A 23129-nucleotide genomic window follows, 5' to 3' on the forward strand; every position below is an offset into this window, starting at 1 on the left:
TTCTACCAAAAATAACTTCAAGCCTATTTTTTAAAAGCATACCAAAGTATATTGAAAAAAATTAAGTTTTTCCTTTTTCAAATTTTACCCCATTCTGCACATTTCCCTTTTAGCAATTTCCCATTTTCGCATTTTCCCAATATTCTCATTTTCGCACTTTCGCACTTTCGCATTTTCTCACTTTCGCAGTTTATCAGCTTAGAAGCTTCGCTGCTTAGAAATCTTCACACTGTGTACTGCTAAGAGGCATACGCTCAGCCTCGCCCTTCCACACAAAACACCTTATATTGTAGAGGAAAAAAAAAAAAAAAAATTAATTCTATTTTTCTCCATTAAAAGTAAACGCCCTTTTCCATAAACCTTCAAAACTTTGCATAAAAAAAAGCACAACTTTGTGAGCAAGTACATAGGGAAGCACAAACAGGCAAGCACTCTGCATAAATTGCCCCTACTTTATATTTTACCCGCTTCTGCTTTGAACCGTTTTTTTTTTTTTTTTTGCGTGCTCCCATTTTGCACGCTCCAATTTTGTGCGTTCTTGTTTTCCCCACCCTAATTGGGCCCTTTCCCAATTTCCCCCCGTCGCAATCGTGCGAAATATAAACGCCCAGTTGGTACACATTCATTCGTTTTTTGGTACAAGGGCTGTAGCGCCATACTACCCTCCGTAAAAACCAAAACTAAGCCCCCCGGAACTGCGTAAGCCGCAGCCACCATGTATGAATGTATAGATTTTGAAGCATTGAAAGAAGAAGTCAGAAAGGAAAGGCTCCAGGCGAAAAAGACCCATAAGTTTGATAAGGGTGCACGGACAAAGCTCAAGCAGGCGGTGAGTGGCTTGTTGAAGTGGTTGAAGCGTGGCTTCGTGGGTCGGCTGATGAATAGGCTGAAGAATCAACTGAAGAGCGAACCGAAGAGCGATACGAAAAGCGACATGACGAACGACACGAAGAGAGACATGAAAAGCGACATGAAGGACGAGCTGACGAAGGCCCCTCCTCAGAACTGCTCAGCCAAGGGACCCGGAAATAGCCAGAAGGAGGGCACCAATATTAGGAGCAGGAAGATGGTCATCAAAACGATAACCTCGACCCACCTGTACAACTACTTGCAGCTGCTGCTAGACCAAGGAAACGACAAGAGCCTGTTCCTCATTGACCTTCAGACGGAAAAGGAATTCCAAATGGAGCAAATCAGAAGTGCCGTACATATAGAAAACGAACCCGAACTCAAGCAAATGAAGAAGGAAATCCAGTTGAAAGAAAACGTAAAGATAGTATTTTATCGTGCGAATGAAAAGTTTGAAAGAAATCCCCATTATGAGCGCCTAGTGTATAACCACTTCAGCAATGCGAAAGCGAACTTTTATTTACTAAAGGGAGGCTATAAAAATTTTGAAAAAGAATACTTCTTTTTATGTATAAAGAAAAATGTACTTAACACAGACTTATCAACCCTCATGGATTTGGAAGCGTATATTATGTACCCCATAAAATTCTGCGCAAACCTTTTCGTTGGAATTGCCACCCATATTCTGTATCCGTCCATGAGAAACTATTTGAAAATAAATTGTGTGTACGATTTTACGGACTGTGGATATGATGTGATAATTGCAGAACAAATGAAATACTTCAGATATAATGTGAGAAACAAAATTGTAGAAAATTCAAATACACGCAGAGGTAGATATGTAAAGTATGAAAAATTTTTGGACGTCCGAATGGTGTACGACATTATAAAGAGCATTCTGCAAAATATTTACCTGCACGAAAAAAGCTCCACTGTTAAATCCAATGCTCTACGTGAAAATAAGGATAAGCAAAAGGATGTAAAAAAGGGAACACACGATGAGGAGAAGTCAAGCGCTAGTCCAAATAAAAGACGATCAAAGAAAAAGGTAACGCTCAAAATTTCCAACGAAGAAAGCATGAAAAATGGAAATATAATAATCGTGTGCAATCAGGGTATGGCAAATAAAACGAGGGAAAAGGTCAGCAGCATAAGTTTAATAATTGCCATGTGCTATCTTATGTACACGAAAAAGTATGACCCCAATTTAGCCATTTTGCATGCCCTTAGGATAAACAATAATTTAGGCATAAATGCTCAAACGATGAATTTTCTACACAAGTTTTACGGTAGCTTGAAGAGGTATCAGTACAACATGGGCGCGTACTATTCGAATAGGAAGAAAAGAAAAATGGAGAGAAGAAATGCAACCAATAGTAACCAGAAGGACTCTACTTCGAATGGAAGCTGCAAAACTAAACAAACATGACAGGACATATAATTAGTTAAATATAACACACTAAGGGGAATAATACAAAGTCCCATTTCATCGAATTTATCAAAGGGTACAAAATTGAGAACGACTACATTACGATGAACAACGCGAATGAATACATTCTGCCCACAAATAGGTTATACCTGTTTCGAAATATGCACCTAATAAACGCAATGATTAACAAGCACACGCTTTTTACGAAAACATTCTGGAGTCTTCACTTTTTCAAATGCACAACAACAATATTAATGTTGAGGATGAAGATAAGGACGTCAATTTGTACCAATTATATAATGTACTATATATAGCTGCCAAAATTATGGATCATAACAAGGTACAAATATGTTCCTATGGTAAATTGCCATTGCACTTTACAGACATATTAAAACCTTTTTTAATAACAAACAATCAATCGCTTGTGGTGAAGTGGAAAATCACCTTGTGATTTTTTTTTCTTTTTTTTGTTTTTTTCCTTTCCACCACACAAAATATTACTGAGTGCAAAAAAAAAAAAAAAAAAAAAAAAAATTTACAAATGTAAGATTATAAAATGCATGTTGCATTTATGTCCACACATATGGGTGTTCCCCATTTTAGTGTGAATTTTACATGTGAGAAATTTTTTTCTTCTTGGAAAAAAATGCCCACACATTGTTACCCAATCCCTTGATAAATACCCACTCGTGTAACATCTTATTTAATTCATAAATTTTTTCATATTCATGAGTTTCAACACACAACTGGAAACTAGTCATCCTGTGAGACAACCATCATAACGGTTTCCTTAACGTAGGTGCACTTTTCCGTTTCTCTTTCGATATATGAAAGCGTTAAAGCATGGGGGCATACTACCATTTGGGGGGCTGTTTTATGCCCACATCACACATACCTCTTAATAGAAAAAATGGCATACACCCCGTAATGCACTTGCGTTGAGGGGGAAAAAAAATTGACAAAAATGGGGTAGGAAAAACTTCGAAAAAATGGCAAATGGGCACACACATGCACCAACACCCCCGAAACGTTACACATTTCTGAGGTACGCAAATAACGTCGGAAAGGCGTTAACTCCAATTGTCACGTGCGAAATCTCAATTCCGAGAATGCGCCCCAATATAAAGTTAACAATCCTTGTGAAGAAGAAGTACTTGGTTTCGATAAAGTTGAAATATATAAAAACCAGGAGGGGACATACGTAAGACAAATAGGTGTTCACAATTTCTTCATTGATTCTGCGGGGAAAAAAGGGGAGGGATGAGCTTAATGTTTCGCAAACGGCAACACCACGTTAGCGGGATGGGTAAAAAACGTACATGTGTGTGTATCCCCTCGTGGGCACCCTCATGTGTACATTCATATACCCAATGACACGCATCAAGGTAGCGATTTTCTCACTCCTTACAGGGTATTCAGACAGTAGGGAAGGTAGGGCTCCAAGATTCCCCATCCGTCAAAGCCAAAAATTGGACAAATGTTTAAAAGAAAGGAATCCACCAGGACGGAAGCAGCGGTCGCAAGAGATATAAATAAAATCGAGTGCGGCTGCACACTTAAATTTTTGCTATTCTTAAAGTATGAGTAAAAATTGTAAAAAAAAACAAGTACCAGGATACACAAAATGTCTGATATGGGGCCCGATAAATAAATTAAAGACATCTGAAATCTGCTTCTTATAAAGTGTAGTTGCAGCCAGTATAAATTTCCTGGTAACCCAAAGCCTGTTGTAAGCAGCGTTATTAATGGTATTACGAGAGTGTGAAAAATGTCTAAATAATTTACTATATCCAGATAGAGGTAGCCTTTGTAAACCATCGTAATGTCGCCGTATTTGTATGCAACAAGCGCGTGGGCAAATTCGTGTAAACACAAGGATATGAAAAAGGAGAAAAACACAAAGAGGACAAAAACTGCGTAAGAATTATAATAATACAAAATGAAGAAAAAAAAAGAAAATAAATAAGTTATCATTAGGAATAAATTCCCAATGTAGTAACCATTTGTATTTATCAAAAGGTGAATCCCCGTTGTTATTAACAAAGGGAGCATGGATAGAATAAGCGACACAATATCTGGGTGCCTCTCATAATCGTAACTTTTTTCTCTGCACATGTAGGGGTAATTGCTGCCTACTCTTCTGTGTTCCATCCGTGTGTTGCTGCAAAAGAACATGTTGTTTTTTGGATCCATTTTGTCCACTTCAGGGGTTACCTTCTTTCCCCCTTACGTGGTTCATGTTTGAAGGTGCAGGTTGCAGATTGCAGGTTGCTTCGTTATCTTCGTTGTGCTCTCCACACGTCATTTCCGCTGATTCGTTTCTCCCCCTTTGCCGCTTCTCACTTAACCGCCTAGCGAAATGAAGCACAGTTACCCGTATCTGCATACGCCTTTCCCTGATTGGCGGAAGGGTCTTATATCCACCGATTTAGAGAAAGTACACTTTCGCAACAGAACAGTGGTTCTCATATTTCCATGGTTGTAACATTTTTCATAGTAGTACACTTTGTGCGTTTTGGCCTGTGTCCCTCCCCGGATATGTTCACAAATGTTTAGAGCTTCTCACCTTCCCTGCGTACACGTGCAAAGGAGTGGCGGCACAAATAACCCCACGTAACGCAGAGCAATTTTTCTGGAAGTTCTTTTCTGTTTCCCCTTAACAAATTTGCCCCTACTTTGTTTCACTTATACACGCTTCACAAAAGAATGCTTTTGCCATTATAATTCTGTTCCCCATGCGGACGCTTACCCGAACTTATCTTTCCATATTATGCGCAAAATTCTTTTTTTTCCTTTCCCATTTATCGCTGCCGTCACAAAAGAAAGGCGCAAAAAATAAACCTACTGCGCGGCGCACATTTCAAGGGTAAATCGAACAAGGGGCCTATCCACACACACTTGTAGAAAATAGCGCTTACAAATATATGCAGCATTAAAAGGGGGAATTTTATTTATTTTAAAAAAAAAATACGCTAAAACGCTTTCTATCTGAATAGCCCAAAAAGAAAGAAACATTTTAATAAATTGGGTTGAAAAAATGGGAAGCAAAAGCGTTAAATAGGCAACCGTTACCGGTCAGCAGAATGGCGGATTTAGAAAAAGGAAGTGCCTCCATTTTTCCTCAACTTGTATCCTTAAACCAATCGTGCAACGATCTTATGCAAAAAAAATATGTATATATATTTGCAGAAAATTTAGAGAACGCATACCCAAAGAGACATGATTAAGTTCCTCATTTTAATGCCACGACGTAGGAATATGAACTGAAAACTTACCAAAAAAAAAGAAATACCAAGGTTATGTTCATTTTTTACTGTCCTCGGATTAGTTTTTCCTTTTTATAAATATATTTTCTGACCGCCTACTTTCCCCCCCTTATAAAATGAATGCATTTGTTCCCCAGTGCGGTATGCAACTTACCCACAAATCAATTACCAAGGCGGTAGAAAAATTCTTCACATGTGTGGACACCTGAATGCAATATTAGGCGAATAACACCTTTGCAGACATGTCATCATTTTACGAAAATGAGGATATTCGATTTATAAAAATGTTTCTTTTCATTTTAAAGCGTTTCTTCATTTTTGTATTTTTTTTTAAATGCCTCGCAAAGGACACTTTTATGCATCTCCATGTTGAGCCCTCATTAATACAATATTCCTACACCTGTGCACAGAGAAGGCTAAAATGTACTCCCCTTGCATGTCCCCCTTTAAGCTAAATTAAAAGCTCGTTTGGTTGGTGTTTTTCCCTTATTATTTTTTCCCCCTTCTGCGCAATATGGTGGGTGATTACACCCATGTCACCAGCATACCCCCTGTAGTAATAAATGTTTTCCATGAAAAATGTAAAATTTGGCACTTTTCTCTCCCCCTCCAAAGGTATATCATACTGTCTCGCATTAAAAAAATATGCGCATATTTACTCCTCTGCATAGTGATATTCTGTACATACGTTGATGTTGACACCCTCACCAATGGGTAGCGATATATTGCAGAAAAAATTACACAGTCGTTTCCTGCCCCTGGGGGTAGTAGGTAGTGCTTTTCTTAATTTTCCCCATAAAAGGAAAAAAGTCAACAGGAAAAAGTTGCATTTTTTGTTCACCCAGATTGAAATTTTTTTTAAATGAAAATGTACCATCACAGCTCGGTAATGCAATCTTCGTAACACACTGCGTAGGATCTGCCACTGTGCTTTTTTTCTTCCCTTTTATAGAAGAACACCATTTGTAAGTAGCAAGAAAAAAGAAAAAAAAAAAACAGCTAAAAGAACAGAATAAAACTTCACTGACACCCTTTTAATGTTTTAAAAAAAGAAAAAAAACATTTTTGGTTTACGCAAAATTACCCCCATAGACATTACATCCATTTTCAGCGCTTCCTAATTTCCTTGTGGCAGTTTTCCGCACCACTGTTATGTTAAGAAGTGGAAAGCAGTCCAACCACCCACACGTGTATGCGTATATTCTCCTTCCCCTTGTTCATAATGCCGCACCATTTAACTTCCTTCATAGCCGCTTTAACTGGGTCTATCAGCTCAGGAACATGTTGCGGTTGCATCCCCTTCAGTTTCTCTCCAGTCGTCACCCCGGCAGTTGCATCCTCAACGGCCCCCCTGTCAGCCGCCGTACCGAACACAGCCATACCAGCAGCTGTTGCATCGCAAGGTGCTGTGTCATCCAGCCCCGTGTTAACAAGTGCCATGGCATTCTTCGCCCCATTATTAGCCTTCTACAAAAAATACAACATCTTTGAAGAAACCAAAGAGTGCACAAAAGAGAAGGTGGACAAAATGTGCCAGTGCAATTTAGTCACCGCAGAGGAGTCATATTATCATAGTGAACACTTACCAAATGAAGAAGACTATCCTGATGGAAGAAATAAATACAAAACAGTTGTGGATGACCCGGAAAGCAACACTAGTGATGACGAGACGACCAACAAGTGTAATTTAAATAGTGAGGAAATTATTAAAGAAGAATTCGAGTCCCTAAGTCAGGACAAGTCCTCACCAAGCAGCGCATGCTCTATACACTCCTTTCTGGAAGACCCAGAAGAAGAGTTGTTTAAAAATTCAAGTACCTACTAGCGCCTTAACACTCCACGCACACTCAATTTTTATTCATAAAGAATTGAGTGTGCGTTAGTACATTTCTCCTGCTTTTCAAAATTTCCACATTACACATTTGTTACTCTGAATTTTTTTTTTTTTCAAATTTTATAATTGTCCTTTGTGAAAAGTGTGACAATAAAACTGTTTTTTTTTTTTTTTCCTTTTTTTTTTTTTTTTTTTTGTTCCTTCCTGACGAAATGTGCTTAACCCGGTGTGCATAGGCACACGTGCACAGATTGCCAGCCCTCTATATCAACACATTTGGATAACTTGTGCCTCGTTTGTTTTTAAAAAGGTGTATTGCTTTTAAATTTGGAGAAGGCCCACGCATATAACAGGCGGTGGAAGGGGCGCTTCGCCTTGCGTCGTACTCCCGAAACGTAGCAGCGTCTATGTCTGCGACGCGTTATGCTACTACGAATAATGCCCATTTGAGCAACTTCCCCCCAAGCTACAACAATAAGCGAAACTTCTCAAACGGAGATTTCCAAATTGGCTGTTTTCTTCCCCCTATAAAATGCCCCCACGAAACGCTTTGCCCTGACAGGAAATCATAACGGAGGGGAACACTGACGAGCTGAGGGAAGCTTCCCCAGAAAAAGGGGTATCCCCGCCAAACACCTTATTAACGCATTTTCACAAATCTTCTATCCCCATGCAAACACTTGCACGACAGCTTCTCCATCTGTGACCCTCGCCCAAATGAGTAAACTGGAAAACCAAATTAAACAAATCGAAAGCAACATCATTATTAAGGAAAAAAAAATTAAGGACCTGGAAAGAGAAATCCAGGAACTAAAAAATTATTCAAAAAGTCTTTACGAAAAATTGATAAATCAACAAGAAGTTCTGCTAAAAAGAAAAAAACAAAATGTTCTGACAGACATCAAAATTAATAGGCTAAAAAAAGACATCATTGAATTATGTAAAACCATCCAAAATGCCAACAGGAAAATAACTAATACCTTCGCAGAATTGAAAAAAAAAAAAATCCTCATAAAGGAAAATACACAATGTATGGAAGAAATATATAATGACATCATTAAAAAAAATACCCTGAACAATGAACAGAATAACACCACATTAACAATATTAAATCACTTTTTTATAAAAAAAGAACATCATAATAATGACTTGAAATTACTACATAAGGATAAGAAGGACAAAATTCAAATTGTAAGAAATCAAGTTAAAGAAATGAACAACCATATCACCGCCAAGCGGTCGAACATTGCACTGCTAGACAGCAGACTCACTGCCAATCTGCGCACCATCAAAGGTTACGTAAGCGAATTAATCCAGAGGGGTGCCTTTCAAAAGATCAATATTAATAAAAGGAACATCACGAGGAATTGCCTAAACATAATAAATAATGTCATAGAAAAACAAGAGGGCAGAAAAGAAACCGTTTGGGATCCTCACACCGATGAAGATAAGATGCAAACAGCTGATAACACTGTGGCGACGGAAAATGGGGAGGAAGAAAAATTAGAACTTCAATTAAATACGCAAGAATTTATCCAGCTTGAAAATTTCCTCTTATGAGGTAGCTATGTAAAATGCCTACCTCTCATCCTTTCCAAATATTTGTTAGTCCTTTTAGAAAGCGTCATAAGAAAAAAAAAGAAGGGAGAGTGGGCTGGTTAGCACACCAACAAATGGGCTTACAACCACGATGGACTTTTCCTATGGGGAAACATAAAACGAATTGAAGAGACGCACCATTTATGCAGACAAAGATGTGCCACCATCCCCCCTACAGTTAGCATCATTAAAACGCCCATGCGAAAAAATAAGGCATGCTACGAATTACCTGAAGAGGGAATATTTTTTCCCCCAAAAATTGTAAATTCGAGTTGAAATTTTTTTGTATGCGCACGTATACTTTTATTAATGCACGTTCCACCGACCTGCGCCTTTCAACAAAAGCTCAGCTTCTTGACAACTGCTGTCTGAGTTTTCGCTCTTCCTACTTCACCCTCGTCAGCACGGCTGCAGCACATCAAGAGGAAACATTTATTTTAATTTCAAAACAAAATTTTATCGCACATAAGGCGAACGGGTTGGACAAAACTTACTCGTTCATACTCCCATTTGGAGAAGCAAAATTACTTGTTCTTATCCCCCTGTGTGCATTTGACACCCCCTTAAAATGGTCACCTTTTTTGATTACATATCTGTGTTACTGCAACGTCTTAACGTCAATGTTAAGGTTACCTAAATTGATGAGTCGTATGAACTTCAAACGGATAAATAATAACAAGTAAAAGGTAAAAACTGGGGGTAAATTCACTACAATAAGCTTTGCAATTACGTTTTGCCATTAAACAAATGTAGAAAAATAATGGGGCAAAAAATGAGGAAAAAATGGGGCAAAAAGCAGGTAGGCGAAAAAACAGGAAAAATGTGGAATTATATCTTAAGCATATTCCCCTAAGCGTGATAGCATAAATTCAAGAACCTGTGGAACAATAAACGCTAAGGCAAAGTTACTTGAAAGGGGATCTGTGCGAGTTGTTTTTTTTTGTGCCGCCTTATGCTCGCATGCACATGTGTAAAAAATGACAATGAATTCCCCGCAAAAATACAAATGACTTGAAGCTTCAACAACAGAAGCGGTCGATCAGCTAATAGACCAACTCTTTTGAATTACATATGAATGGCCTCGTCCTGGCGATGTTGCCCGAAACGCCCGTACCTAGCTCGTGCACAGCAGCTATTTATGCAGCTACTGGAATGGGTATGACCGTTGTGATGACTACAATTGACGCATTTGCGGCACTCAATACAAAAACAATTTGTTTTGAGCCCTAGACAGGCCCAGTCTTCCTGTGCTCACACAGATGAACACAAACACGCGCAACAGAAACAAAATGCATCTCCCCAACACTACACCATATGGGAATAATACATACAACATATATATTTATGTATGCGTGGCAAGTATAGCCCTTCCGTGGCGCTCCCCACAAGAACGCCTAATGGTATGCGTTGCCTTTATTTTTATTCCCGTGGGAGTTGATTTCCTCCTTGTGTGTATCATGCGATCTGGATCTTTTAAATTTCTTTTTATGATAATTTTTAGGGCTCGGAGAACGGGAATATTTTTTCTTATATTTGTTGTAATGTGTTGGTAGAGGAGAAGGGGGTCCATTCCCATAGGAATTTTTCCCATGGTCATAATTTCTTCGACCTCTATCATCAGCATTATGGTGGTAATAATTTGAAGGGGGGGTAACCTTACTATGTGCATTTCCACTATATCTGTAAGAACCATTTCTACCATTTGGATAACCATCATAGGGAGGGTTTCTGTACCCCCGTGTATAACCACCTTTATCTATGTTGTTTTCATGTTGGTAGGAATATTTGTTAAAATCACTTCTTGGCATTTTATAATTTTTATATTTTCCATTTGGGGGGTTCCTATATGGGGTCCATTTTTCAAACTGTATCCATACTCTTAATGCATTCTTTACATTATTTTTCGCGTCATCCTCATTTAGGTAGCATGCCCTTACTAACAGCATGTTGAACCTGGATTTTTCATTTTTGCATGCAAAAGTCACTAAGTGGGTTCCCTTATCTGCCCATATGTAACTTATTTCTGGAACTTCAAATTTTTCGTGATCTCTTTTTAAGGTATCAAAATAGTACTTCAAAAATGTACTCAGTTCTTTCACACCCCAATGCAGGGGTTTATATCTTCCGAAAACGCACAGTCTTCTCCGCAATTCAATATCGCTGCAGTTACGAAGCTCCAGATCCTTTGGCCATTCCATTCCATTTCCTGTTTGGATCAAAAAAGGGGAAAAAATTGCGCAGAAAATATTGTGTGTGTAGCAGGCAGAATTACATATATATCACGGAATAACTCATCCATTTGGAAGGTTAGGAAGACCCACGCGATTGCAGCGGTAGAAACGTACAAACGTGAGGAAGGTTCATCACTGCAGATGAAAATGCATGCAGAGTGACGACACCCTTTTGAACATTTAACATGAACACTTTTCCGGTGGCACGAATTATTTCCCTTTTTAGGGTCACTCTTTTTTTGTCTTACTTCTTGGCGGGGTCGCGGAGCGCTTTCTCATCCTGTTTATTTTTTTCCCTTCATCGTCGCTTGGCATTTCCTTTTCACCTTTGCGTCTCCCTTCCTCCGTGCCTTCACTCTCTCCCTGGGTGTGTTCTTCATTTGCATCTTCCTCTCCCTTCTCGTCGTCATTTTTGTCTTCCTCTTCCTCTCGATTGCTCTCTCTGTTTTCCTCATGGTCGCTCCCATTTTTTCCCTCTCTATTCTTATCTTCCCCTTTCTCCCTATCCGTCACCTCCTCCTTATAATACGGTTGTATCTTCAGCATAATTTTCTTTTTATCCTTAACACTTCTGATTGTGCAGTTGGCCAGGTTCTCAATTGTCCTCCTAGACACCGAGTCGTGACACGCCAAAATAGCGGACGGCTCGTTCCTTATCAAACACACCTGTTCGATTAGTGGGAACTCAATATTCCTGTCTATGGCTAGCTTGTAAAAATATTCCCTAAAAAACCAGGTAATGTCCAGCTTTGTCCAATCAACTGGTATGTTACTAACAATAAGGCACAACTCCTTTTTTAAATTCTTATTTTCTACATCGTGAATTTCAAGATTCAGTGGCCACAAGACTTTTTTGTAACTCTTTCGGTAGTTTTTTCTCAATGAGCCATTATTCCTACCATCATCCCTACCATCGTTATGAGGTCTGTTTTCTTGCTCATCTTTTTCCGGATTTTTCATTGGGGCTTAAAAAGAGCGTATATATATATCTGGGGGGATAACAAGTATGTACCTTTATGTACAGTTTGGACGGCCTGAAAAAATCGTACACTGTTTTTACGTTATACGTATATATATGTATATCTGCATATATGTGTACACGTCCTAATGTGCATATTTATCTATTGTATGCAGTGCCTAGGGAAATCATTCTTCTTAACGAACGAATTGTTTCATAGTGGGGACGGGGCAAGTGGCATACGTACATTTGCGCATTTAATGGCTTTCCTTCTTTTTATTTTTTTGGTTGTTTCTCCTTTTTGGTGTAAAAGGCACACAAGAAAAAATGTACTTATGTCAGCTCTACAAATTTTCCTTTTTTTCTCGCGTAACCGTAAAGTGTAAAGGTGCACGAGGAAAAAAGTGGCAAACTGGAACAGTGGCAAAATGTGTCGAAGTGTACAAAAAATGGAAAAAAAAATAAGTAAATTGCCCCGCATAACTGAAGGAATTGCTACTTACTAACAAGGGTGAAGGTAAAAATGCCTCAGACGAGAGAATGGCCTTTTTCGCGTACCGATACGCAGGAGTACGCATGCTTGTATAGCATATATATATGTACATGTACACTACGTAGGATTTTTTTTTTTTTTAAATGCCCCCCTTTTTAAGGAATACTGAAGAGCTGGCTACCCCACTGTCCATATGTTGCAATTAATTATACGCGTTTTCATTTTCCATTTCGCTGTTTGTTTCTCCTTCTCCTTTTTACGTTATATCTGCATGTACGCACGGCTGCATAAGGCTACGCGGTACGCGTGCCAATGAGAGAAGGCTGCGTACCCCCTTTCTCCACAAAAAATTTACAAAAGTGTAAACATATGCATATAGGTAGATATGCATACATTTACGTGTACATTTCCTCATGTACAAATTTTGAATTCCCGTTTTACCTACCATGCGAGGCCCTTTTTCCATTTTCCCAAAATTTCAACACACCACTAAGTCATTGCAGGAAAATACAACGGCTGAAATGGATTTCTACTACATCGTGTAAATGTGAAAAGTACTTTTACCTTTCAGGTGTAAAAAAAAATGTCAGCACATTGGTAAGGCATAATTTATCATTTTTCTTTTAAGCAAAATGTATTTCACCAAGTTGTGAGAAGCAACATGGGCGTTACACTCTCATTGTGTGTGTGGGAAGCAATTTTCACAGCAGCTGTACACCCTGTCGTATGTTGCGAAGTGACACACGCAGCAATCGCGCAGAGGAAGCATATGAAAGGGCACCATTTTGGTATCTTAAAACCAGTTTGTTCACAAAGCGCCAGGGGAGCCTAACACTGCTGCGAAAAATGAGAGGATAAAAAACAACGCTAATGAGTTTTTCCAAAATGAAAACTGATAAGTTCGCTTTTTTAACCAAGCAGAAATTTCCACTCCTCTAACTCGGGTCATATATTAATATGCACAAATTTGGACAATATTTCCAATATGAGCCGAGTTTACATCTTGGTGGTGTTTTCTCTTATGGAACACCATTATGTTGCTGTAGCAGTAGGGGAGGATACACGCACTGGTCTTTAGCAGGTTGGTTCCCACGTGGGCTCTTCTTACAAGAGCAGGTGTATGGGCTGGGGGGCACTGTACCACTTTATCCCGATTTCCGGCATGAAATCGAACCGCGTATAAACAAACACGTACACACAAGTCTAAAGTGTGTATTCATTTTGGTGCCATTTCGCTACTCATTTTAGTTAAAATGAATGGCAAACAGTTGCCTCAAAAGGCGCCCCTTTTTTTTCATTACACAGCTTGTAACTGTTACAACTTTGCAACTGCCAAATGGCAAATCGGCCCCTCTCGCTACCCCCGACCTTTGCTAGCTCCCTCTTTAATTTTTTTCCCCTCGAATAAATCTACTCACCAAATGGAAAAACTTGCACATTGAAATTTCCCAATTTTTTGCACCAACATGAGAAGGCGAAAAATCGTTACAACATGGCATGACAGACGAGACCGCGAGTGGCAAGTCCACACCTTTCGTCCTAATGACACATGCGATACCTGGTTATAAAGTTGTTACACGAAAAAAAAAAATAAATAAAATGAAATAATAATCTCGTCATTGTGTATTATTCTAAGGGAAAACTTTAGCACTGTTATGAATTTTTTTTTTTTTTCCATTTTCCTTCCATATGGCCGCCATACCAAAGGAGAAAAAAAATGATATTAAAAAGGGGCGATTGTTAGCAATTTCTGCGTATGACGAATGCATCCTTTGAGGCATATATATATATGTCTGTTTGACTTGTGTGCCCCCAGATTAGTTCCTTCTGTAAAAGTTCTGTTTATTTTGCGATTAAACTCTGTCCGCTCAGCTATCAGTGTTGTGTCCCTTCTCGTGCCACCCCCAACCATACGAAGAATATGCCAAAAAGGCACACTCGTATGACACGACATTTTTAACCGTCAGAGTACAGAATGAGAAAATGAGAGTTCCTCCTGAAATTGATTTGTTGCCCCCAAGGGGAGGTATCGAACAAGGAAATCACCCACCCTTTTTGAAAAAAAAAAACAGCAAAATTATTTCGTATTTGAAAAATGAATCGCAAATTAATGTACTCTTATCAAAAGCTAAATCAAAGAATGGAGTAAATTTTTTAAAAAATAATCAACCTGGGAAGTTCTCCCTAAATCAGGACAAAAGAAGAGAGGTAACCCTTTACAACTACTTGTCTAATTTGTCTTACACACAATCAAGTGGAAAAGGCATAAATGGAAAGGAAGGTGAAATATACATACATAGAAAGTACACAACTCAAAGTGACAACGCACTTATGTCGTCACCTCCAGGGAAAAAAAAAAGAACAGAGAAATCTACCCTCCTGCATAGATTAGTAACACTTACTCCTCGGGAAGAAACACAAAAAGCGGATGCACACCTTAAGAGCCACGCAGGAGAAGTAAACAAGAATGACATTCCTCCAGAGGAAAATAAAATAATTACACATTATTATGAAAATTGCAAAATGAAGACCAAAAAATATAGCACCCTGAAATACAACATATTTGTTAAGGGACTCAAAAATGAAGACAACGCGACAGAGGGAAGAAACACTTCCTTTCCAAGGGAGGAACCCACTATAATCAGTAACAACGTAAATAGTAAGAAAAGCCAACATGCAGAAAGCAAAGCAAAATTCAACTGTGACGATTTGCTGCAAATATACGAACATAGATACCTTCGCCATATTTTAAAAAACAGCAAAAATTTACCTTCCCATAGGGAAATAAAAACGATAAATAATGCAGATTACGTGCAAGGCCAAAATTCGTATAACTCAGGAGACCAACAATTAAGCAACAAAACAAAGGACAATAATGTAGACAAATCAGAAGCTGGAATTAACCATCATCATAGTAGGAATTATATACACATTCCTAGTGACGGAATGTGTGAAAAGAATACCGTTTTGAAGAGGAACTTAAATGAAGAAGTCACCACTCCAGGGGATTGCACACGTTCTCGTTACAATTCGTGTCATTCCAACGGGGCTAATAATGCTAATGTGAAAAGTAACACTGCGGATGGTGCTGTCAGCCAGGTCCCAATCCCCCTCGTCAAAGGTATCAATGCTACTGCGTTGACTAAGCAAAATAGTCACTTCCCTTCCACACACATAGAGGACCCCCATAGAAGCGACAACTTGGGGGATGAAAAGACATCACATGATGGTCATTCCAATTCTAGAAAAATGGGAAACAGTTTGGGGGACAACACGGAAAAGGAAAATAAAAATAATCCGAACTGTTCGAATGTTTGCAAAAGTAGTTATGAAGACGCGTCTCAAATTGAGCTTCCTCAAAATGGGATACCCCAAAAAATAGAAACGCTAAGTAGTGCGAACTGTGCAAGGGGAGAATCTCTAGCAATACCCCTTAAAAAACCTGAACAGAGTGGAACCTCCGCAGTAGAAAAGGACAATCCAACATGTCCCCTACCCAACACCATGCAGTCAAAAAAGGAAGAAGGGGAGAAAATCCCATGCGCCCCCAACGCAACGGAAAAACTCATTAAAAATATACTAATTAAGGAATTAAAAAATGAAATATATTATAGCATTATCAAAATGGAAGAAGATGAAAAAGTATCCCGTGAATATGAACATAGACAATCACGCAAAAGGAGAACCTACAAATTGGGGAGTAACAATCGGTTTAGAACACCTAGACATGGAAGTCACCTTTTTGCGAGCTGCCCGCCCTCCTTTAAACCTAACACTTCTAGCAGTGATAAAAACCAAACGACTGACACAAAGAACATACCGGAAACGGAGGTCATCGATGAAAATCCCCCCAAAAGGGACAACAAAGTGGAACACAAGGATAAACAAAAAAAAGTATTAAAAAAAGAAGGCAATAAAAAAACCCTAAATGGTAACAATGAAGAAACGCTAAATGGTAGCAATGAAGAAACGCTAAATGGTAGCAATAAGGAAACGCTAAATGGTAGCAATAAGGAAACGCTAAATGGTAGCAATGAAAAAACGCTAAATGGAAGCAATAAGGAAACGCTAAATGGTAGCAATAAGGAAACGCTAACTGGTAGCAATAAGAAAACGCTAAATGGTAGCAAAAAAAAAAGCGAAAATGAAGAAAAAAAGGAAAACAAAAATTGTAAGGTAGACATTAATAGGGCAGGAAAACAAATCAACCTTTCAAAAAGTGGTGCAACTAATGGACATGTTCCAAAAGAGGAAAAACGTCAACCTAGAGATGCCCCTAAAAGCGTAACAAATGTGAGTACCCCCAAATTGGTCATCCACAAAATTGATAAGAAAAATTCGAAGGAATACATTTCCATAAAAATTGAAAATAAACCGAGCGCAGTCAAAAAATGCACACTGGAAAAAACCAGCAAGGTGGCAAAACCAAATAGAGAGAAAAAAGAAGTACATAGTGATAAGAGGGGACTTCCGCAAAGCTTACCACCGGAAGGTCCACAAAAGAGCACGGTTAAGCAAAGCACTGACGATCGGTGGAGTGGTTCCAAAAGGAGTAGCAGCACGCAGGGGGAATCAAAGTACGCTCAAAATTGTGCGGCAACCCCACCACCAAATTGCCCACCAAATTCCACACCAAATTCCACACCAAATGGGTCCAATCCAGCACCCACGTGGACCACCTGGCGCGCCCGTCTATTCCCCCTCTTTCGCATTGAGAAGAATCGAATCTACGCAGATAAGAACAGTAGAGCGTACACCACCTTCACGGACCACATAAACGATATTATTTGCAAAATATATAGGACTCAAAAGAGATTCCTCATTTTTCATATCATCCTCTATTCCGTAAATCTCCTAATTTTTTACGGCTTACTACAGAAGGACTTACTGCTCAATGATGAGAGTAGCAGCAACACAAAAGGCACAATGTGTATTCTATATATCCTCATTGCAGAATTGTACATACTATTTTTAAACAACGCTTTTTATTTTTTTTTTAAAAATCAGATCAGAAACGCCATTTCTTCCCTAGATAGGGTTAATTTAATATATATCATGAGCAAATTATTTCCGCACTACTCCTCCTTTTTTAAGAAGCAATTTTCCGTGCATGGAAAAAAAAGCAATTCATTTTGCAACGAGTTGGAAGGTCACCAAAGGGGGATACACAAGGAGAAAGCTTTATCATCCGCGGAGCACTTTACGAATGAATGGAACAATTGGTCCATTAAAAAAAAACCCTCTGTACGCTTTGTGGATCCTGAAATACTTAACAAAGTCAAGAATTACCATCACAATGTGACAAACGTAGAAAATGATCACGCGCGATATGCACACCACAGTGGACAAGGTAGCATGGGAAAAAATGCACCGATGGATGGGGAAAACTTAGTTCTTTTACAAAACATGAGAGGAGCTCTCATTCATCCGTTCTTTAACGCGTCTAATACAACCCCGTATGGAACATATTCGAAACAAACACAACCACCTAACAGTTTAACAGGACAAGGAAATTACCACCTCCCATTTGAACAAGCTGGACAAAATGACAAAGTAAAATATTCGGCCGCGTCGGAAAAAGCACAGACGAATAAATCTACAGAAAATGAAAAAATAACAAAGCTCACACAATTCATACTAAATGCACAAAAAAAAAACATTCCTAAGCAATTTTTTTTTTTTAAATTAAGAAAATACTTCAACTTGTTAATAATTATGTTTGCTTTTGTGCTAATACACACCACCATCTTTCTTGAAATAAAAGATCCATTCCATTTCCACGTAAAAACCAATTTGTTTTTTTTTATTTTCGTATCCTTTGTTATTCTCCTCCAAGTGCTCATTTCCATAATGGCAGAAATTGAGGAAATTTTTATTCAGAAAATGAAAATGCTTTTAAACAAAAGGGTCACATTTTTGGATTATCAGTTGGCTAAGTGTCTGCGTCTGAAATATTAATTTATCCGAGCGACGTGGCGATGCTCGTTGGAAGGGCAGCTCTATAGGCACATCATCAGACGAGGCAACGTGGCAGAATTCCTTGCAACTTCATAGCGGGGAATAAAGTGACGAAGATGCAGAAGGAGTGTGTAAGCATAAGGACCAGGGGAGCGTTTCCGAAACTATCAAGAGGAAACTAACCGTATTGGGGAAGGCATGTATTTTAGCAAGATGATCACAAGAAGGAAGGAATAAATATGTGTACCTACGTATGTATGTGCATGCAAGTGCTTGCACTTTCGCCCCAATATCACATCTAAACATTTTCGGGTGAACCCCATCCAACGAACCGCCAGCGCTGTTTTGAAAAATTCGTTACACAAAGCGCAAAGTGCACATGTACGTGTATTTGTGCAAATGACGCGAAGATGCTGTTCTTAAGTTTTCTTCCTTTTTTGGGGGGGGGGGTTCCCCTATTTAGGCATCTTCTCATTGTACTTGTACATCCCCTTGTTTATTCTTACTTCCCCCATTTTTGGCACACAGTTATAAAGTGATACCTACCCGCTGTTTTTATTCCAAATGGCGGATAAATTTTTTTCGCTGTGGAAACACGCAATAGCGCTATTTAGCTCTGCGGCGAAGTAATTTTTTTTTTTTTTTTTTTTTGTGTACTTTAAAAAAGGTTATTTGCTTATTTAAAAAAAGCACATGTGTTCGATCTGATTTGTGTTCCTTTTGACTGTTTAGAAAGGAAAATATACGTGTTCACCTCTTAATTGCGCATGGGCAAATTTTTTTTTTTTTCCCATTTTTTCCATTCTTTGTGTGAGCTAGTTTGCCCTATTCAGCGATGAAGCGCCCCCTTCTGGCAGAACAACGCAGCATGCACGATTGGCTAAAATATCACCCATGTATGAATTAACGTACACGCGAAAAAGAGAATGCTCATTACCTGTGCTACCGCCCCTTTATCCCCTCTATGATAAGCAAAGAACAAAGAAAAAAAAGGAACGCATTATTTTTTCCACCCCCCTTACGCAACAACTGGTACCGAATCATGTATATGCCATTTTTTAACATACTAACAAAAAACGCTCTATTTTTTAAGACACCGGTTGGGGCAAAAAATAAAAAATTATGCAACTTTGTCAAATGCACAATTAGCACAAACTCGATAACGGAGAAAGTAGATCCAAGACAGAACGCGCAATTCAAATTACAGCAAATTGGCCGCTTCGATAACGTCATACGTACTGTCCAAGCGGAAGAAGCGGTAAATAAAAGTGCCTCCCTAGCCATATACAGCCTGCCTAACAATTCCTCATTCATGCTAACTAGGAATGTATGCGAAGAAGATCATTTCAGAAAGGTACTTTATTTTAAGTGGAAAGCCAGGAAGTCCTATAAAAAAAGGGTTATGAATTTACCCTCCACTAAGTCACGAAGAAGATACGCACAAAAGAATAGGTGAGACGGGGGGAAGACAGATACACCACTGTATAAACAATTCTAAAGGGGAAGGAGGGGAAAAACCCATTTGCAGTCGGCGATACGGACAAATTGGATATACTTACGCACCATTGACCACTGCCCAGGGGCATGCTGCTCCACGTAACTGCATAAAAACAAAGAAGTTTCATTTTAATAACTGCCAGTGTGTTAATAAGTCATTACTATAAAAAAAAAAAAAAAATTATTTACCCACTTGAATGCATATATATATGTGCACCACTTACACTTCTTCGTAGGATGTTCTTTTTAAAAGATCTTTCACGTTGTGTAAATAATGCGGAACATATACACATTCGCGTTTGTGCTTCATTAATAAGCAGGAACGAACCATAACCCATGCATGTATGCACACGCGCATGGTGATGCAAATACGCATAAATAATAACAGTAAACTATAAAAGCAATAAAGTTAATTTTTAAAATATTTTTTGGTAAAGCATGAATATACCATGACATGACTGTTCTGATAGACACACATCGAAAAAAAGGGTGTTTCTCATGAAAGATAGATCTATATTGGTTGGCCGAATGGCCGCCTTTCCGATTAGTGATTGGGCTTAATATTATATATTGCACGTTGTACACATATATAATATTCGCACACATGCTAGTGTGTACCTAATGAATGGCGCCCCTTCCCCATCGATGGCTCCTTTTTTATCTGCAAAAACGCACCACACGCTGAATTTAATTCGTATATACGTATTTTCGGTAATGTTGCCAACATTTGTGAGAGTGTAATACCACTTCTCTGGATAAGCTTCGCCTTTCTGTACCTTCAAGCTGTTTGCTTCTTCGCGAAATGGAAACCTATCCCATCCATTTATCACAACTTCCTACCACTACTACCTACCCATTATCACCACGGCTAAAAACTGAGGGAACTCATCCTGGAGCGCATGGGGATGTAGTACAGAAAATCTAAAATGTTGAACCCCTTTATAATCCTCTTTACGATCAAGTCATACTCCTTCTTTGAGTGCTCGTAAATATTCGCGTGTCGCCCGTTCTTAAATATATAAATATTCTTCAGGGGCAATAATCTGTTTTCCTTCACCTCTTGGGAGAGGATATTCAGCAGCGAAATGTTATCATTGAGGGAGTGCAAAATGTATATGTTCGCAGGGTTAATGTTATTCTCATTAATCAGTTTGTTGAAGTCGAAGTCGTACAGGTGTCCCTTCAGTTGGTTGTTCAGTAGCCACATAAAAAAGGAAATAAAATAACTCAACACGGTCTTCCTGTCATATAAATTATTCATATCTCCATTGGCTTTCATTTTTTCTTCATTTATTTTTTTCTGGATATCATTCAAATTAAAATGAATGTTAATTGTTCTGTGGAGATTTAATATGGGGGAGTCAAATATGTACTTGTCTATATAGATAACGTCCTGCTGTCCACTTTTTTTATCACTACTGTAGGGAATAATATTGTTGATAAATTTCTGCTTAGACTTGCTAACAATTTTGTTCTTATAATGTTTGGACAGAAGAAGAACAAGAAGGTTGGTCGACGATTGCGTGTATACATTTACCTCATTTAATGCCATTTTATCTTTGAAGTAGATTAAAATGTTGTATATATCTTCTACTCCCTTTTCGTTGAAGTTTTTCATATCTGGTATAAATATATTCGTATCATTATGCACATTTAATTTTTTTAAAATATTTAAAAAGAATAAGCATGCTTGCCTATTGCTGTTATATCCATGTAGCAGTAAAAACAACTTATTACTTTTCTTGTTCGACTTAATTAACCAACCTTTTATTTTTGCTCCAATGGGTATTTCCAGCTCTTCGTACTTCAAATTGTACATAGCGGGAGAGGCATTTTCAGACAAATTGTAATTGTTCAACACATAGGGATCGTTCATTTGCGATACTAAACTGTCGCAATTAATGTTTATCAAATATAAAAGGAAAAAAATGAAATACTTTTTTATAAAGACATTTTTGATGTATAAAAAAAGCTTATTAATAACATCGTGAAATGTTTTGCTCAGTATATCCTTACTTGTATTAAAACATTTAAATATTTCTCTTTTCATTATCTGGGTGTTTGGGTCATACAAGGCATCTTGTATGTATTTATAACACTTGTTCTTCTTGCCATTCTTCTCAATGTACGAAAAAAAATAGTTGTTTAATTTGTTTCCCTTTCTGTATAGTACTGCAAGTCTGCTTTTTAGCACCTTGTTAATGTCAAATATGGCTGAATCATTTGTGTGTATTTTAACACCGAAGTTTTCCTCAAAAAAAAATATCACTAAACAAAAAAGTAGGACCAATAATTTCATCTTTCAGAGAGAATTTTCGAACAAACAGGTGGCAGAAAGAATAAAATTAAATAAAATAACAGCTACAATTTTACACACATGTAGCCCAGAACAAATAAACAAAACAAAATAATTAACAGGTGACGTTACGTTATACAATCTTTCCTTTCACACATGCGAAGTTAGAAAAATTGGGGAATGCACACTTGTCAAAAGAATTCATTTTACAAAAAGCATCTTGTATTATTTTTCTTACAACAGGACAGCGTGGGAATGGAAAAGAAAGACAATAAAGTTTGCAACTGCTATTATCATCATAAACAATAATAAAAAGGAGATGACGTGGGTGCAGGGGGGAGGGTCATGAAAATTGGGTTAATACGTTTCAAGCGATATGTGTCTGCATTTGCACAGGTGTTCACATGTACGTAGGTAGGCTAATACGTAAAACGGGCAAAGGGTGTAAAACAGGCAAAGGGTGTAAAACGTGCAAAAGGTGTAAAACGAGTAAAAGGCGCAAAAAGGCAGGGGCTTACATAAGAATGCACGCAAACATATATTATGCGCGCATGTACATTGGCGCATGCACGGCTTTATACACTCACGTACACCATAAGAGGCACAGTATTAGTGTGCCATCAAAGGGTTACACGCATACTTATGACAAGTTATTCTGAACAAACAAGGTTGGCTTTCTTCCGCTTGCAGAGGGGAAAAGCTTAATTACTTGCGTTCAG

At 38.3% G+C, this 23129-nt stretch overlaps 7 protein-coding genes across 7 annotated transcripts; 4 read left to right on the forward strand and 3 right to left on the reverse strand.

Annotated features, from left to right (window-relative positions):
- Positions 1–715: 715 nt before the first annotated feature.
- PCOAH_00037780 (Uncharacterized protein) lies at positions 716–2278 on the forward strand (the record flags this gene model as incomplete). The annotated part of the gene is made up of 1 exon (XM_020060569.1): positions 716–2278. One exon carries the CDS (start codon positions 716–718, stop codon positions 2276–2278), a length of 1563 nt encoding a protein of 520 aa, XP_019916205.1.
- Positions 2279–3308: 1030 nt separating this feature from the next.
- Positions 3309–4471, reverse strand: PCOAH_00037790 (Peptidase; the record flags this gene model as incomplete). The annotated part of the gene is made up of 2 exons (XM_020060570.1): positions 3309–3516; positions 3687–4471. 2 exons carry the CDS (start codon positions 4469–4471, stop codon positions 3309–3311), a joined length of 993 nt encoding a protein of 330 aa, XP_019916961.1.
- A 2295-nt stretch (positions 4472–6766) lies between these two features.
- PCOAH_00037800 (Uncharacterized protein) lies at positions 6767–7369 on the forward strand (the record flags this gene model as incomplete). Its single annotated transcript, XM_020060571.1, has 1 exon — positions 6767–7369. The coding sequence occupies one exon, from the start codon at positions 6767–6769 to the stop codon at positions 7367–7369; it is 603 nt and encodes a 200-aa protein (XP_019916408.1).
- A 726-nt stretch (positions 7370–8095) lies between these two features.
- Positions 8096–8938, forward strand: PCOAH_00037810 (Uncharacterized protein; the record flags this gene model as incomplete). The annotated part of the gene is made up of 1 exon (XM_020060572.1): positions 8096–8938. The coding sequence occupies one exon, from the start codon at positions 8096–8098 to the stop codon at positions 8936–8938; it is 843 nt and encodes a 280-aa protein (XP_019916728.1).
- Positions 8939–10371: 1433 nt separating this feature from the next.
- PCOAH_00037820 (Uncharacterized protein) lies at positions 10372–12168 on the reverse strand (the record flags this gene model as incomplete). The annotated part of the gene is made up of 2 exons (XM_020060573.1): positions 10372–11183; positions 11457–12168. The coding sequence occupies 2 exons, from the start codon at positions 12166–12168 to the stop codon at positions 10372–10374; spliced, it is 1524 nt and encodes a 507-aa protein (XP_019916871.1).
- Positions 12169–14642: 2474 nt separating this feature from the next.
- PCOAH_00037830 (Uncharacterized protein) lies at positions 14643–18617 on the forward strand (the record flags this gene model as incomplete). Its single annotated transcript, XM_020060574.1, has 1 exon — positions 14643–18617. One exon carries the CDS (start codon positions 14643–14645, stop codon positions 18615–18617), a length of 3975 nt encoding a protein of 1324 aa, XP_019916347.1.
- A 2365-nt stretch (positions 18618–20982) lies between these two features.
- PCOAH_00037840 (Uncharacterized protein) lies at positions 20983–22413 on the reverse strand (the record flags this gene model as incomplete). Its single annotated transcript, XM_020060575.1, has 1 exon — positions 20983–22413. The coding sequence occupies one exon, from the start codon at positions 22411–22413 to the stop codon at positions 20983–20985; it is 1431 nt and encodes a 476-aa protein (XP_019916758.1).
- Between the last annotated feature and the right edge of the window lie 716 nt (positions 22414–23129).

Source organism: Plasmodium coatneyi, chromosome 12, assembly GCF_001680005.1.
Source record: "Plasmodium coatneyi strain Hackeri chromosome 12, complete sequence".
Classification (NCBI taxonomy): Eukaryota; Apicomplexa; class Aconoidasida; order Haemosporida; family Plasmodiidae; genus Plasmodium; species Plasmodium coatneyi.